The 17548-nt window shown below is 38.7% G+C and overlaps 1 protein-coding gene across 1 annotated transcript in view; it reads right to left on the reverse strand.

Moving 5' to 3' along the window:
• Positions 1-6353: 6353 nt before the first annotated feature.
• The window catches only part of hs6st3b (heparan sulfate 6-O-sulfotransferase 3b), a 58667-nt gene continuing 47472 nt past the window's right edge, over positions 6354-17548 (reverse strand). Inside the window, exon 2 of the mRNA XM_020596348.1 lies at positions 6354-8588. Within this exon, the coding sequence (XP_020452004.1) occupies positions 7820-8588 (769 nt within the window). The 3' untranslated portion in view covers positions 6354-7819. The remainder of the gene's footprint in view (positions 8589-17548) is intronic.

A 17548-nucleotide genomic window follows, 5' to 3' on the forward strand; every position in this document is an offset into this window, starting at 1 on the left:
AAACTAACAGCGTAAGAAAACTTAAGTCTGCAGACCAGTTGTACATCAACAACGAAGTGTCAACAGACACCATTTATATAATTGTTATGGTGTAAACATGCTGGCTTGGCATTTCTTCTCACCATTACTGTACACAGAAACCAAACAGTGAGCAAAGCCGCACTGCAGACATTTGATCACTTTATGCTATTCATGTAAATAAACTGAATTAATTTACTAAGTTAAAACAAAATACATAAAGAATCCAACCTGTCAAGCGGTATATCATTCACAGTGGCCGTGTATCTATAGGAGACAATGCATATATCTATGAAACAGTATGTGAAAGACAAAGATGACTTTCTTACTGCCAAGGAAGAATAGCTCCTCAAGTATTGTTGAAAGGCTAGTTGTTGTTAAACTGAGTTGTTGCAACTAGTTTGGTTAATACAACAATGATATTGAACTTCCACTGCTACCAAATTTGGTTACTGTAGTACTAGTAGTAATAAGTAGTTCAAGAGAATAATTTTCTCTGATCTATTTGCAAATCCAGAACACAGCTAAATAACTACAGTCATCAGTCTTTGTAAACTGAAGCTTCAGGTTTTCCCATGTTACCACATGACTTTTGCTAGTTCCTAGTTTGCTAGTGGTCTGTTGGTTGTACTAGTTACATTAAGTTAACTCAGAGGCTTTTTGTAGTTTAATGAAACTGAATAAAATGCTGCTGTTAGCTTGATAACCATAACTCTCCATGCTTCAGTCATGTCAATAGATACCTTCTTGATATGTGCAGGCTCTGAAAATGCTTTGAAAAGACATTTTATAGTTGCTGAAACAAGAAATATCATAAAATATCACATCAGACACCAAATATTAAAGTGCAGGGATGCTTTAAAAAATCAAGACATGATATGTTATGACACACATGATAACATAGAAGTACTTCGAGTCAATATTTTAAGAATAAATCTATTTAAACAAACTGAGTGATATGAAATGAAGTAACAAAATTCATGAAATTATCATGTGAGAAACAAGCACGCTTTCACAAAAAGATTATAATGATAAATTTTAAACACAAAATATTTGTACTTTTTGTATCAGTTGTAAAACAGTTGACCATTAGTGGCAGGTTTACTACCCACTAACTGTAGCTCATCAAACATTTGCATGCTTTGAGTGACATATCTGCGTTCTGAAATGTTTATTTATGGAAAAAAATTGCCAATAAATTAGCTGTTTAAAAACATTGTGACCTTTGTGTTTAACAGCTGGTATATAATCAAAAATGTACCTAAAGATATTTTCTTGGAAATATAAAAAAAACAAAACAGTGGCAAATGTAACACTTTATCTGTACCATTATTTGTCATGAATGTATCTGGCCTTTGTTAGTGGTCATGAGACACACACAAACCTGTTATGACTAACTGACTGATTCCCTCCTTTTATGTTCATCCAGACTTGTGGCGGCAATTGATGAATTTTCACTGATCTGTCACACTGACAGAGCTCTTCAACACAGTGGCGCTTTGACATCAAGTGCCACATGGAAAGGTCACCATATTGCTCCTTTTGAGGGAAATGCCACTGTCAAAGTGAGTCAGATACAATAACAAAGAGAATGCAGCAATCCACGCTTTCATTCATTTCACCTTAACCCTGTTTGTTGCACGTGTTATTTACAATCCATTTAGTGTTACATGGGATCACTTCCCAACAGTGTTTGGCTTTGAATTCTCTTTATTTAGATGACTCATGCACTTACCAAAATGTTCAAAATCATTGCTTGGATTAAACTGCAGATTATCAGTTACCAAGCAACCACTTTCAGCTTTAACTGCTGTCCTAATATGAAAAGGTCAGAATTGGGAAGAAAAGTGTAGTTTGAAAAAAAACCTGACAGCTGAAAAAAGAAAAAAATTACAGCCTAAGGCGTTGACAAGCCTCTCCATTTTCTGTTTTCTTTCTTTCCTTCTTCTCTGTGGATTTTGGAAGTACAGCTTCTTACGTGCCCTGTTATTTTGTTCTTGATTAATTTACCATTATACCACACACCAAAAGTATGTATTGACTAAGTGCCAAGCCGTCTACATATAATACATATAAAACTAAATTCCATGTAATTTGCACCTGCATATCCAGTTCAAATTTGTCCTCTCCACATGACATTTATGAATGAAGTTTTCTGATGCCTCTAGTTTTTAAACATTTTTTCAATTTTAGTTAAGAAACATTAAATGAAGGTCTCTATTAGAATTTTTTAGTGCTAAAGCTTTTGGGAGAACAGTTAAGTGTTGAGAGCAACACTCCCATCTAATGGTAGAAAACTGCAAAAGAAGCATACCGGATATGATGTTTTAATGTGCCTGAATGTATCTTTTGGAACAGGGGGGTGGCTTATTTCTACTTCGGTTATTCCCATCTATTGCTGTAGTAAAAATGTCATGGGAAAAACTTGGGAAGCTGTAATCAGCTGAACAGTGCTGGGAGACCAGAAAAGTATCAATTCTGTCTTAAGTCCAGTAGATGTCAGTCTTCTCTAAAATATATTTTCACAAATCTTACAACCCCAGAGGCTCAACATGAAAGAAATGGTTGAATCAGGCACCTAGGACTTCACTCACCAGGTTTTGTGCTGACAATAAAATTTGAGAAAGTAGAGCACCGTCTTTGAGCAACTATGTTTTTTTTTCCAAGTCATTACACACATCAGAGGGTTACACAATAATACCATCTGGGTGGAAAGCTGCACCGTCACGTTGAAATGCTGAGCTAGCCATCCATACTGTACAACCTGAGGGGAAACAGAAGAAGTGTGTCTTGGAAACGACCACGTTAACTCAATAAAAACACCTGGGCACTTTGGTTTAATGGTGGAGGGAAGCAAATGTACCTTTCTGGCAATATTGTTGCATTTGTTAACACATAATTAGTTTAATACATTTAGTTGATTTTCAGGGTGAAAGTACAGTCATTAAATGAGTATTGGCAGGTATGATATTAACTTAATAAATCATTATATAGCTTTCTGGAATAAATGTTTGATTAAATGAGTCAAAATAAACAGAAATAAGTGAATATATCAAGACAATAAAAATGAATTTATATAATTATTTATTCACTTAGGCTGTATAAAAGCACCACACACTTGTTCAACTACCTTTTAGGAATAAAAATAATTGTGTAGACCTGGCTATTTCTGTGTCTGAATATGTACTGACACACCTATATATCTGTATGCACTTCAGTACATCACTTCTGCCTTAACATCTGTGTTTATGAAGCTCAGAATGTTTCAATTTTTGGTGAAATTGTCATAGTTAAAGGTGGTGTTGTACTGGGTTGCATTATATTTAGAGGTGAGTATATTTTTGTCCCCAGCTACACACATGGGAGGGTGAGAATATTGGGAACATTCGAGTATATTCTGTATAATTATTTCTGCTTTTACAAGATGAAAAAGTATCAGTTAAGTGGTCTTGAAATTTGCTTGAAGTTCTGCATTTTTTATTTTAATTGGTTGAAATTAAAATATAGTCAACCTTCAGTAATCAAGGAGTAGTCATTATGTGATCTAGATTCATCTTTGTATTTTGCATGTTGCTCCTAAAAGACAACATTTTTTAAATTATTCAAGCTTAAGCTAAATGTGTATAAACGTGCTGACAGAGTAGCCAGTATAACTACAGTGTAATATTTATGAGGTTCACTGATAGGCTGGCATGCCAATGTATGCTGGGATAGATTCCAACCGCCTGATGGATGGTTGGATAACATTAATAACTGCAACAAAATCAAGTACAGTATGAGTGTATTTTTATATGAATCGTGTCTACAATAAATATTTAGACTGAGAATATAAAACCAACACACACCATGATGTCATGGTCATTCAATGCATTTATTTATTCTAATATTGTTAGCAGAATCCCCTCGTTTTTTCAGGTCTGACAAGAAAAATGGCAGATTAAATATTACACGCCAAAAGGCTTTTAGACTGGTTATTTCATCATAAGACTTTTAACATGTACACAGAAATTCTTACACTAAGAAAGGTCTCTTCCATTATCACCGAGGTGTTGGTAATACTGGTATCTTCCATCAGGCAAGCCATTCTTTAGCAACACTTAAAATCATACAAATAAACATGTAAATAAAAATAAATCAGCTTCTAGGAGAAATGCGCTCTCATGGAGTGGCAGTACAAGTTCATTAAAACCTTCCTTTAACAAAGTGGCATGTCACACATAACTGGGAATGGCAGTATAATTTAGACCGAAAAGCCATTTTGGCCTTTATTCATTACAATATATTATTTACACCATAATCTAAGCATTTCAATTTTTCTTACCCCAAAATTGGTGAAGCAAGGATTTAGAAATCACAGAAATAAGAAACCTCAATTTTAACAGTATATTCTCTCTCTTTTTTTTTTTTTTTTTTTACTTATAGGCCTATTTCCTGTGCTCAGGCATGGAATAAACAGAGAGGGCTGATATATATATAAATCAGAAAACAAAAGGTGCCAACTGCAACTTGGAAACAGACCCTGATTCCTGTAACAGATTTATTCATGAGTCACTCTTTGAAGATGAGTTTTGTATCTACACATTTTTAATATTCCAAGCTAATGAATGCACAGTTAATGACTTTCATTTAATTTGAAATAATACAGTGATAACGCACACAAATGCACGCACATTTGTTCAGCTAACTCTAACCTAATCTTATTTGAACCTTAACCCTAAAACCAAGTCATAACACTGAAACAGCCCTTTGAAGGCATGTCAGAAAGTAAGGACCGGCCAAAAATATCCTCAAATTCCCAAAATGTCCTCATTCCCAAGCTATAAAACTCAAACTGGCCCTCACGATGTATAGCCATACAAGCACTCAGACATACTTATGTATATACCTGTACAATATAATTTGGGTTTATAGCACATTTACATCACCAGAAGTAGTGTTTCATCAGTATTTTATTATTAGATATGTGGCACCTCTGCGTCTCATGCAGTACTCATGCCATCTGTCACTGGGGAACATTGTATTTCCCACAGCCTGTCACACAGCACTGCAGCATGTCGGTTTATTAAAAGACATTTTCAAAGTAAATGTACTTTTGGAAACTGCCATTTTAAAAAGAAATCTTCCTGTAGACCAGCAGCGATAAGATGAACAGTAAATGCAACACACTGCACTATAGACTGTGGTTAAAGAAGTACTCAGATTCTTTACCGAAATACAACAGGGCTTTTTCCACAAAGGACACTTTAACTTGTCATAGTAGAAGCATCAGTAACATTACAGATGGTTCTGTTCTGTCCTCTTCAAATCCAGTGGCTGCAAGTAACTAAGTACTGAAGCGCTGTATTTAGAGTAAGTAAAATTTTGAGGTACTTGTAGAACAACAGTAAAGAGATGTTTCAATTAATGTATCAATATTAAAAATCTAATAATCTCATTTATATCAGTCACTAGATCCATTTTACTGTACAACCCCTACTGTTATTTTGACATCTAAAAGTACATTTAGCTGACAATGCTTCTGTGTTTCAGGATTTGAATCTTTACTTTTAATAGAGTATTTTTACATTGATACCATTGTTTAAGTAGAGGATCTGGGTACTTTTCCAATACTGCTACAACAGAAATGATTTGAATATATGAATTCAGCAGTAAATTACACACAGAATAAATCAATATTCAGAGTTGCAGCAAGTAGCTGCACTTGAAACTCTTGATCCAGTATAATCAATGTGCTATAAACCTTGTTCTGCACCAACCATCCACACACTCACTGAATTCATACAGACATAAATGCACTCTTGTGGCTCAAACACCCAAACCTCTACACATGCAATACAGTCATGTGAAAAAATTAGCACACCCTTTGAAAGCATGTGTATTTTGTAACATGTTTTAATATATGGTTATTTAATCTCAATTTTAACAATACAGAGAGATTAAAGTAATACAACTAAACAAGTAAAACTGAAGAAAAGTCTTTTCAAGATCTTCTGTAAATGTAATTCTACAAAAATGCCTATTCCAACTGAGGAAAAAGTTAGCACACCCTAGCCCCTAATAGCTAGTGTTACCTCCTTTGGCTGAAATAACTGCAGTGAGACGGTTCTTGTAGCCATCTAATAGTCTCTGACATCGGTCTGAGGGAATTTTATCCCACTCCTCAATGCAGAATTGTTTCAGCTGTGAGATGTTTGAGGGGTTTCTTGCATGTACAGCCCTTTTCAAGTCACCCCACAGCATCTCAATGGGATTCAGGTCTGGACTTTGACTCGGCCATTCCAGGACTCTCCATTTCTTCTTTTTCAGCCAGTCTTTAGTTGATTTACTAGGACAAAACATGGGTGAAAATGAAACAAAACCATGCCATCTGAGGTATAAGTACATACAATCAAAAAATATACATGAGAAATTACTGTTAAATAGCAGCAGCTATATGACTTTAATGCTGACATTTAGGTAACATTTAATTTCATAAGTAGGAATTCTGAGTGAATATGAAATAAGAGAAATAAAAAGCATCAGCCAACCCTATTTAACCAGATAAAAACAAGCCCTCGTTCATTCCTGTGAGCAGCTTCATTGATTGGACAGACAACCGTCAGGCAGAAGAAATGACAGACATGTTTTATTTCTCCGCTATCTGTTCTGAGGCAGGTATTTGTAGGCTGGCGCTCTGCTGGCATTAGAGCGCTCTCGCTGCCCACTGTGCAATCGCTGTCAGCTCTACAAACATGTAAAAGCAGCCAGTGTGACGAGGAGGGGCATGAGAACTGAATACTGATCATCTCATTCACAGTCGAGCCGCACACCAGCCACACTGGCATGTTTCATCACCTGTGCTATTTACCAACTTTTTGTTTTCTTTTTTTTTTTTTATCTCTGCATCCCACTACTTCACAAATTAGCCACTCATAGATCAAGCCATGTTCTTTCAATTTCTCATGTAAAAAAAGCTATATTCTACCAAAGGTTCAGAGAAGGACTGGGTGCCCTCTTTGTGAATGTGACTGGCTTTGTGTGTACACAATATATCATCTTTGGGAGATGTGTTAAACTCTGCAAGATACTGCACTTGGAAAATTCTATTGTAGCCAAAAAAAAAAAAAAAAAGCATGAGTATTCTGTAATTTGGTTTTTAAAAAAGTAGGCTACTGCATGCGTACAATATGGTCCTCAGAAAGGGTTGCATTGGTATTAAATTAAAGAGATACCATTGTGTTCTTTACACACATGGGTTTATAGGATCCTTTGGAAATTAATATATCCAATTGTAAGTATAATGTAGAAGTGTGACATGCAACCATTAGTTCCTCTATAGCTACATCTTTCAAATGGAAAATGTTTTCTACCTGTTCCAACAATGACAATGTCAAAATTAAAAAGCAATGCAGTCTATGGCAACTTCTTTTGAGTGCCCAACACCACCTCAGTTTATCATCTTGTTCAACAAATGATAAACAACCAAGGCAAAAAATAAAGAGATAAAAAAAAATTAAATGACAATAAACGATATAAACAGCATTTAAAGATTTAAGACACCAAAGGGCACTCCAAGGCAGAGCTGCTGTGGCAATCACAGACTTGGCAGTTTTCATAAAGAAACAGCAGAGCACTGGGATCGCACTGAAGCTGAGAAACAAATGCAGGAGACAGATTAGAGGTGAGACAAATAAATAAATAAACAAACAAACAAGTGACATGGGATGTGCAAGAGAGAGTCGTAGAGAATGGTTAAACTAGTCTGTGAGGAATCCCCATCAGCTGCTTTCTCTAACTCCTCTCCCTTTATGGAACCAAAGCCTCACCAGCGGGCCACTTGGCTTGTGTAGTCCTCAGTGGTGGCGGGGAGGTCCCCGTCAGTCCCTTTATTGACTCCTCCACCCCCTCTCCCCTCTCTATTTCCAACCCCCCTGTGCTTGAGCGGCCATGGCCTGCCCTGCTCTCTTTGCTCCCTTAACCAACGCCTCTCCTCACGCCTCTTCAAGCGCACCTCCTGGTGCTCCCTTTGCCGGGTGAACTGGAAACGCTGGAGGAACAGGTCCTTCGCATACTCATATAGCTGCACATCCAAGAAGTTGAGCTCCTCGATGCGTCTGCGCACGGGCTCGCTCAGGTCCACGTTGGCGGCTCGTGTGCTGTTGATTTGCGTGAAGGCGGAGATGAAGCGCAGGCTGAACGTCCGCTCAAACAGGTACTGCGTCTTGCGTTGAAACTCGGTCAGGCCGTAGAAAGCCATGTTCTTCAAATTGCTCATGGCACTGCTTAAAAGGATGTGGTTGCGCTGGCTCTCATTCATAGACGACAGGTTGTAGCAGCCCACCAGGCTCAGGTCAGCTAGCATTCGCACCTGACGGTTATTGGCCAGGTTGGACGGGCAGTTCATGAACTCTGTCAGGGTGACACCAGACCAGTCATCCCCGCTGTAGCAGGTGGGCAGCTCGTCCTGGGTGGGCGAACGTCCGTCACACATATGGAGGGCAGTCTTCCATGTGGCTCCGCGCTGGACGTGCTTCCATTCACTCAGGTAGCGGGAGACTGGGTCGCGCAGCATGGTGATGTAGTAGAAGTTCCTGCAGCCAAAGCAAACACAGAGAGTGTGAGCACATCATCATCACAGAGGGCTGCCCTGCATTGCGCTGACAGATGGTGACTTGTTTGTGTATGAAACTTCAAGGTTGAATTACTGGCAATCGAAAAGTCCCACTAATGAGATTATTAGAGTTTCCATATACCACCCTTTAAAATGAAACCCTTGCACCACAGTAATGACTTTACAAAACGGAGCTAAAACAGTTTCCATTCCACAGTTTTCTCCACTTGCCACTGTGGAGAATAATTGGGAATTGAGGCACAATAGTAATCATTGGACACAGGTGAGTAACACGGACCCAAGTAATCCCCAAACATGTCACTGCAACAAAATAATAAGGTTTCAGTTTTTTTGCCTCAGATTTGTTTCACTTTTAACTGGGTATTCCAGCCACAATTTGTTAGCCGACCGCAGTGGGGCATTTTACGGGAGAAAACACATTCTGCTGTCTGTTTGGTGGTGAAGAATTGGCAAATGAGCACTAACACTGCCCCTCCCCCAGAGAGGGAACATGCCCTCAGTCATTGTATAAGGGCAGTCAATGAACATGGAAGTCAAACACAGATGCTTTGCTTTGAATCATCAGTTTTCTGCACTGTCAACAAAGGAAAATTCAAAGAGAAGTTTGATAAAGGTGTGGCTGAGGAAGAATAGAACCCAGTGTCTACCCCAAGATTAATAGCAATATAAAAAAAATAAATCACATAGGTGCAGTGGTATAAATTATGTCTGATTTTAAAGTCGATATTCTGCTTTAGAGTGACCACACAAACCGGAAGCTATTGTACACCTGCCCTTGAAAACCTTCAAGAAAATCTTCGCTGCTGAAGCCCAAACAGGGCCTATGTCAAAGTGCATTCTTATGAAAACCAAAGATTGGACAGGTGTTGGCCAGGTAAACCATTCCTGAGATGAAGTCTTCTGAGTGGCATGTGAATATTTGATGGTGTGACCCTCTCTTTAGAGAGGCACCATCAGTCTGTGCTGATGAAATGGAGTGTGGTGCTGAGATTTCACACCTACTCCAAAGCTGCTGTCAGTGCTGCTTCAGTTCTTTCAGCACAGCAAACATCCACACGCAAGCAGCACAGTCTCTGTGCTTGTCCTTCAGAGTTCGATTCAGCGCAGATGATAAAGTAAAGGGTATTGGGAAACTGTGCACTCAGTAGAAGATTTTACTTAAACTTTATTCAGGCAGTTTTAAGGAAAATCTACTGCTTGGTTTGTTCAGTAACTTTCCCAGTCCTTTTCACTGTTATACAGTATATCATTATATATTGAATATTTTTTGGATTTTTGGTCAGACTAAACAAGAAATTGTAAGATACTGTATTATCTTGGGCTTTGGGCAGTAGTTGTGGGCATTTGTCAGTGTTCTCACACAATTAATAGATGATCAATGCATTAGTCAGTAGTCAACATAACTAGTTGCAGCACTAATCAGTTCCAGTACTACTTCCAGGAGCTTTATTATAGTGCATGTATCATTACAATAATCAGCTTCACTTAAAATCATGTTACGGCTGCTGTGGCTGGTAATAACAGGCTGTCGAACATCAACAGGCACATCTCCTCACGGCCGTCTGAAATGTGCGGTGTAAACTGCAGAATGAACATGCTCTCATATCAGGCTTAAAGTAAGTAATGTTATGGTTTGAGATAAAAACTTTTAATTGGGCAAATCAGGTTCAGCTCCAAACATGTGTTGTTCATTTGTTATCTCATGTTGTTCTATATGCACCCAAGATTAACCAGTTTCTTTAACTTCAGCCAAACTTTTTCTAGTTTTCCTACTTTGGCTCTGGCCATGTATAGGAACGGAAAGAATGAAACATTTTCTTTGACATCACACAAACATGGTTTGAGGTGAACATGCACTAGAAACCAGGAAAATATTAGAGTTGTATAAATATAGCAACATTATCTGACTGAACAAACTACAAGATTGCCAAAAGTGTCTTGAGATTATCTAGAGAAGATTTGTCCTTACAGTGCCACATGAATGCCACCGCTGACAATGTTACCCAGTATGAGTCAGGCAAGAATCTGTGATTAGAGCCCCGGTGGCTGTATCCTGGCGCTTGCTCCTGGAGTTGGCTGGCTGTAGATACATCCTCATTAGGCTGTCTCTAAGACACAAACACATGCAGCAAGTGTTGTTTAAGTGCACTCGACAGCCCAGAGGTCAGCTGTGTGCACCATCAGTGTCAGAATGCATCAGGATCAGCATGTCTGCAGAGCTGTCTCGAGGAGGCTTTCACTGAGTGATACAGCTGGCTGTTGAAGGGGGAGGGGGGCAAGCTAACAGGCTTTTACTTCCTCTGGCCTCTGCTATCATCAGTCCCACCCATCCAGTCATTTCACACTCATTATCAAAAGCACTGTGAAAAGTTTACACCGATGCTGCTTTCCAGTAGCTACTACTATAAAAACCACAAAAACATGCGGTAAGCCACTTTAATAAGACATATTAATACTGCGCTGTTTTGGATGGCTACGCTGACAGAGACACATCCCTTTGCCAAGATTTCCCAGTCCATTTTAGTGTGTTGAACTCAGGAAGCCATCTGAACTCCAGTTAATCATGGATCAATAATAGATAGGAGGCATATTGCAACTCATTTCACCCCAGAATACTCATATGTAAAGCAGCAGCACCAGCCACCAGTCTTCACTGGAGCACAAACTAAAGGGCCCATTAAAGAGAGATGGAAGAGGACTTCAAAAGTATGGATAAAAATGGAAACTCAAGCAAGGAATAATGAGTAGGGCAGACAAAGGAGCTGCCGCAACAAGCACATTCAAACTCAGAATAATTTTAATACATGTAGTTAATGGATATGGAAAGAGTTTGATAAATACATTAATGAAAGCCATGTTTGATACATCTGAAAACATATTTTACAGCAATTTCAGACAATGACTGAGAAAGAGATATGATATTCATCTAATGTTTTTTTTTCATTATGTTAGGTATTTTTAGTCAGATAGTGAGAATCACCAGGTAAAATATTTTATAACAGTCAAGGGTTGTGCTGTTTTGCTGCAGTGTGTGTTTTGTGAGTCATAGACCTGTTAATTTCCTATGTTTAATGTCATGGCATGTCACTAGAGGTCATGTGAGAATGTTTTTAGCTACACACCACTTAATCAACAGACACACACACATGTTGATTTGCTTCATGTTTTGACTACTGCTATGACCAGCTGCAAAGCTGGTAACCGAGACGTCTCGGTTGACGTTTCTGTGTAGTATGGGGCTAGCCCAACCGAGGGGATATAATGTATAGGCCTGGTGGGTTCAGGGTCTTTCATCTTACATCTGCCTGCGAGCAGTTTGGAGGTGCAAGATACCTGAGCGTGTAATGTTAATTTTACCTGTGATCCTTTGAATAAATCAGCACTGTTTTGAAGTTACTTGGACTGTCTCGTCTCTCAGAGTTAGCAATGGTAAGAAGAACCAAAATAGTTACACAACAATTAACAAGGTTCATGCTCTTAACAACTTATTAAAGGGCTACTTTCAGCATTACGAGGTCAGTACACTGCTGCAAATTCATACGACATCCTGATTCTAAATAACTTTAAGGGGTTTACACTGGAAAAATGCCAACAACTTATACCCAAAATAGTCAGTATGTGTACAAAAAACCCCACAATCTTTCAAGGTTGGTGGCCACTGTTCTCCTGCAATGAAATGCAATGCAAAAAGGTAAAAAAGAAAAGAAAAGAATGAATCACAAGTGTTAAAACATACAAAATAATTGAAGATGATGTTGGAACAGTTCCAGGAACACCTCTGGAAAAAAGGTAGCTCTTCATTTATTGTAAAAAAAACACCCATTGTGCTGTCTCTTTGTTAGGTTTAATTTGCAGTAGCATTCTAAAATCACACTTTGCCCTTGCACATCTCACAAATTGCACATTTCCTCTTAGCATAATACAGTTGAGTAAATTGACTTCCTGTATGCTAGCTAGAAAGTATATTACAGTTTTAGTGGTGCATGTGCTGTTTACAGTTACCATGTTTGGAAGTGGGACAGCCATCCTAGCAGCTCTGTGAGGTACAGTGGTGCTTTGAGTCACCATGCTAACATTCTTACAGTGACAATACTTTTTAATTTTAGTGCAATTCCAGGGGGGGAAATGTGTGCACTGAATTTTCATGGCGATCGATCCAAATTTCTCAAGATATTTCCCTAAAAATGAAGCCTCAATCCTCATGGTGGTGCTAGATGTAAAGTTGTGGAAGCACCAAAGTCATAACAGGGTTTATCTTCTGGGAACCATTAACATTTATACAAAATTTAATGGGAATCCATTCGGCCTGAACCAAAGTGGCAGACTGACTATGGCCATGGCATCAGCCTGGCTAAAAACAGCAAGCTCCTTATGAACATTGACCTAAACCCATGCAACACAAAGTAACAATTGCCAAACCACATTTCATCCCCAGAAAACAGTGCAATAGACAACTGGCTTTTAATTGCCTGTAATCAGCCTCAGTGACACTATTTCAGCCCACTGATTCTCCCTGATTACAGGCTGCTAAAAGGGGACATTGTACTTTGAGCCTGAACACATGGTGCTTGGAAGTGGATGAACCGAACCCCTGTCATCAAGACATTTATGTGGGGGAGTTGGATATTGTTGCAGGTGCTTGAGGGTGGGCTAGACAATAGGGAGAAGCAAAACAATATGTCTCCCTGAGCTGGGCAGAAAGTTGTTTAGAGCAAAGGCTAACAAAGTGAGCAGTAAATTAGAGAAGACAGACTGTGTCCCAGTGTAACAGTAGGACTGACTGACATTGTTGGGAAGACACTTTATACAGTGTGTGTGTGTGTGTGTGTGTGTGTGTGTGTGTGTGTGTGTGTGTGTGTGGAGTTGGAGTTTGAATCATGTGAAACCTCCACCGGTTTACACTCCACTGACTTCTCTGATTTATCCTCACAATGTAAAAGCATTGGTCTCTCTCCATTACTGCAGAAAACCGTTTTTCAAATATCTTTTTTTACTTTCACGCTCTGAGCATATTTTCTTTTATTAAACACACAGGTACAGCATGACTGTGGCTGACATGTACAGTAACATCAAAGCCAAACTGTCACGTTATGCTCCCAAACAACTAGAATCACAGTTTCAGCCATGTTCTACAGTCTATTCATGTACAGCTATTCAAATTAGTTTAGGGCTTTACCAAAATGCAACATGTGACTGAAAACAGTGTTTAGTAATAAGGGTGGCTTGAGCCTCACTCACACCACAGCACCACTGCAATCGTCAACCCTGTTTTGTTCATTTTGCTTTATTTTATGATTATGTGCTGTTTGGGTTCTTGAGGTTCTCTGAGAAAAAAACAACACAAGTATTATCAGTCTTATTGTCATCATAGCTAAGTTTCATGAACACAAATACACCAATGAAGAACCTGTTTTGTATGAGGAGTTTGTACATCAAAACCATTAAATCTTACACTTTCAGAAGAGCTGCGAAGACTATTAATGGCTGACCATTGACATTTAATGTCTGTTGTTTATTTACATTTTTACATTTGCCAAATGCCTGCTGTGTACTCTTTGCTGTGTACTTTCCCATTGGCATTTTGTGACTTTTAACAACGTACAATTCTTTTTCTTTCCCTTTTAAAGAATAGCTTTGGTCATTTTTGTCTATATTTGATAGAGAACAGTACAGTACAGTAGAGAAGATGACAGGACATGTTTGTGTTAATAATAAATTATAAATAAACAATACTTGTCCAGTGATTCCACCCTAAATGGACCCTACTGTTAGATGCTGCTATTGATAGTTTACCTTTTGTTTCTACAGCTATTTTATTGTTTGTTACTCTATATTGTGTCATACTTCCTTGGCTATGTGACAAAGCCCAGTGCAGCAATACAAAGTTAGTATGAAAACTTGCCTCTCTACTTTTGCAAAAGGTAAACTATACCAAGCATCAAAATGAGAGAGGGGTATCCCTGTATAATGTTGCACCTCACTTAACCCTCAGCTTCTGGTCCACTCTGCTTCCGCTCCATGTCTTACAGACATTAGAGCTCCCTGCTGATCCATAACATTTTCTCAAAGGCTGTCACATTATTCACGCTGCTGATTTCACTTGTCAATCTCTGACTGTGTTTCTCGCTCACTGTGCGTGTGTTGTTTCACATCACTACCCTCCACTTGAATCATTACATACAAACAACTTCCTCGCTCTGTTTTCATTCAGGTAAATTATGGTAAGAGTTGATGAGAGAGGAAGGCAATGTAGTGATAGTCTGATTTTATCTCAACAGTTTCAGACTGATATAGATTTGTTTTTAAGATATGCTATCACAGACAGTGGGAACATAACTCTTGCTTGCTGCTCTGAGGAAATGACTTTTATTAAAAACTATGGTGACCATGGAGTGTATCACCAAACAGGGTCACTGAGTGCACAGACACTTTATGCAACGTTATCAACACCAGTTCAATGCTATGATTCAAAGGGAAGATAGTTTTAGTTAGTAATTATAGAAAATATGATGCTGGATGAAACCTTTATTACCAGCTAATAATGAATATTTATGTTTAAGCTATCCACACACTTGATTTTATCGTTGATGATTTGAATTGGAATTAATAATTAACAATTCCTTGGCTGATCTCATGCGAATATCATAAACTGATTATGTTCACATGAAATCAACAGGATTTAAACAGTATGCAACTAATCTCTATCGTTACCTTTCTATTATCTAGCATAGCCTGAAATTCCTCTGTGCTGTATTGCCTTTGTAGTGTGCCACCCCAACATTGTCACTGGCCCATCTGGCCTCCTCACTAAATATTTTCTGCAGGCACCACTGCCAACAGATAGTATCATGTTTTGCTGTTCCACAGTCCTCAGCGGTTAATATCTGGACTGAATAGGAATATGGCTAGGAAAGTGGCATTGCCTTTTAACTACCTCAGCTCTAAGTGAGTTGGCCTAAGTGCCAATAAATAGCTGCAGAGTTGCAACCCAAACACTTCAAAAATACACAGATAAAGTATATGGATGTACTTATGGCCACCCCTCATTCATGCATGGTGAATAGTTACTATAGTGATGAGTTCTTAAGAGCTTGGCATCAAGCAAAGGCTTTTAAAAGACTAAAGGACAAAGTGCTCGAGTCAGTTTGAATCATAAGGAAGAAATATGTTCCACATCAGATGTAACCACATTATGGCACAGTATGTTTTTTACAATTTCAGTCTGGATTCCACCCACTACACAGCACTGAGACTGCCTTTATCAAAGTCACCACTGACCTTCTGCTCTCCTCCAACCGTGGCCACCTCCACATGCTCATCCTCCTCAACCTCAGTGGAGCATTCAACACAATCAATCACGCCATTCTCCTGTCCCACCTGGCTGACTGTTGCAGTAAGACTGTGTTATTTTTGTGCTAGGTATCTTTTGTTTTTTGACACACTGAACTAACGCTCATAATATGTACTGCCCGGCGTCATCACATGGTTGTCAGTGTGAATCCTAATGCCACAGCCACGACATGCCGAGGAACATTTAGTCGTCTACTTGAGATTCATAGTCTGCAAGGCTTTCATTTGCACAAACATCACTGCATATGAAGGCAATTTAGCTCTCTCACAAAAAAGATATAAACACCTCAGAACTTAGTGGCATCTCGCTGAGCCTTTAGAGTTTTGAGATAGAATCTTAAGGTAATCACGTGAATGAAAAAAGCAGATGGGCTAGTGTTGCTCAGTGTTGACTTTAACCAGTTTGCAAGAAAATGGCTAACAAATCAAAGGAATATTGAAAAGTAGCACAGTACTCAGACATTGTGTTTAGCAAAAGTGTGCATTCAGACTACAACTGTGAGACTATGTACAGTATGTTATTAAGGCATTTACTCAAACAAATTCCGCAGTTACTGTGTCTGCACAGCAAAGACACAACCTGTATCAGTGATTGTGATCTTACTCACTGACAACCCAGCTTGTTAGCTTTTGTTATGTGCACCTTTCATTATAAAATCACAGGGGGATAACGCAGGCTTTATGAAAAAATTGAGTTTTAATGGTGAAGCAAATGCACTTGATTATAATTCATCTTAATTAATGCATATTTTACCACTTTAAAGATGTTACAGTGAGTGCTATGTGTTTAGCCTAGTAAAAAAGAGAACTGTTTCTCTTGATAATGACTTCTTCCATTCCTGCAGTCTTTAATTTCAGCGGTCATGAAAAATGACACTGATATTACCAGCAGTACAGACTGATGGGGTCTGTATTTTCAAAATATGCTTTGTTCCCAAAGCAGATGATTCCAGTATGCTGTGATAAACATCTGTACTGTACTGTAGATTTGTTTCAGTTGTTTATACTGTTGTTAAATGGCTTTAGAGTGGGATTTTATGTCAAGCTCTTGCCTCCACCATCTCTCGGGTAAGGAGATGTCCTTAGCAAGAGTGAGTGTGTTATTCAGCAGGCGAGGTCTCTGCAGTGCATCTGCACTGTCCCGTTTCTCTCAGACAAGATGAGAATGAGACTGGAGACATGCATTATTTGTAACTGATACCATCCCTTAATGGTGTCTGCGCTTCCCCTGGCAGCCCATAATGGACCATTTTTGAGGTTCTCGGCATCTTGTTCAGCTTTTTTGATGCTGACGGAATGGGGACAAGTGGGTGTCACCTGTAAAAAAACAAGAAGAATGAGGGGACCTCTCATTTACTTGTCAGGAAGCTGGCACTGCTTGCACAGATTGCTCGTACAAGGGGTGGCAGATAACAAGGAGTAAAACTGACCTTCAAATGGGAAACATTCCACAATCTTTTGTACTACAGAAATGAAGAATAAGGCTAAAAGCATTGCTGACATAAATAATTAAAAGAGACCCTTACATTTGTTATCCTTAAGATTTTCTTGAAGTCAAAGCCGGTTTTT

Source organism: Monopterus albus, unplaced genomic scaffold (genome assembly GCF_001952655.1).
Source record: "Monopterus albus unplaced genomic scaffold, M_albus_1.0 scaffold30.1, whole genome shotgun sequence".
Lineage (NCBI taxonomy): Eukaryota > Metazoa > Chordata > Actinopteri > Synbranchiformes > Synbranchidae > Monopterus > Monopterus albus.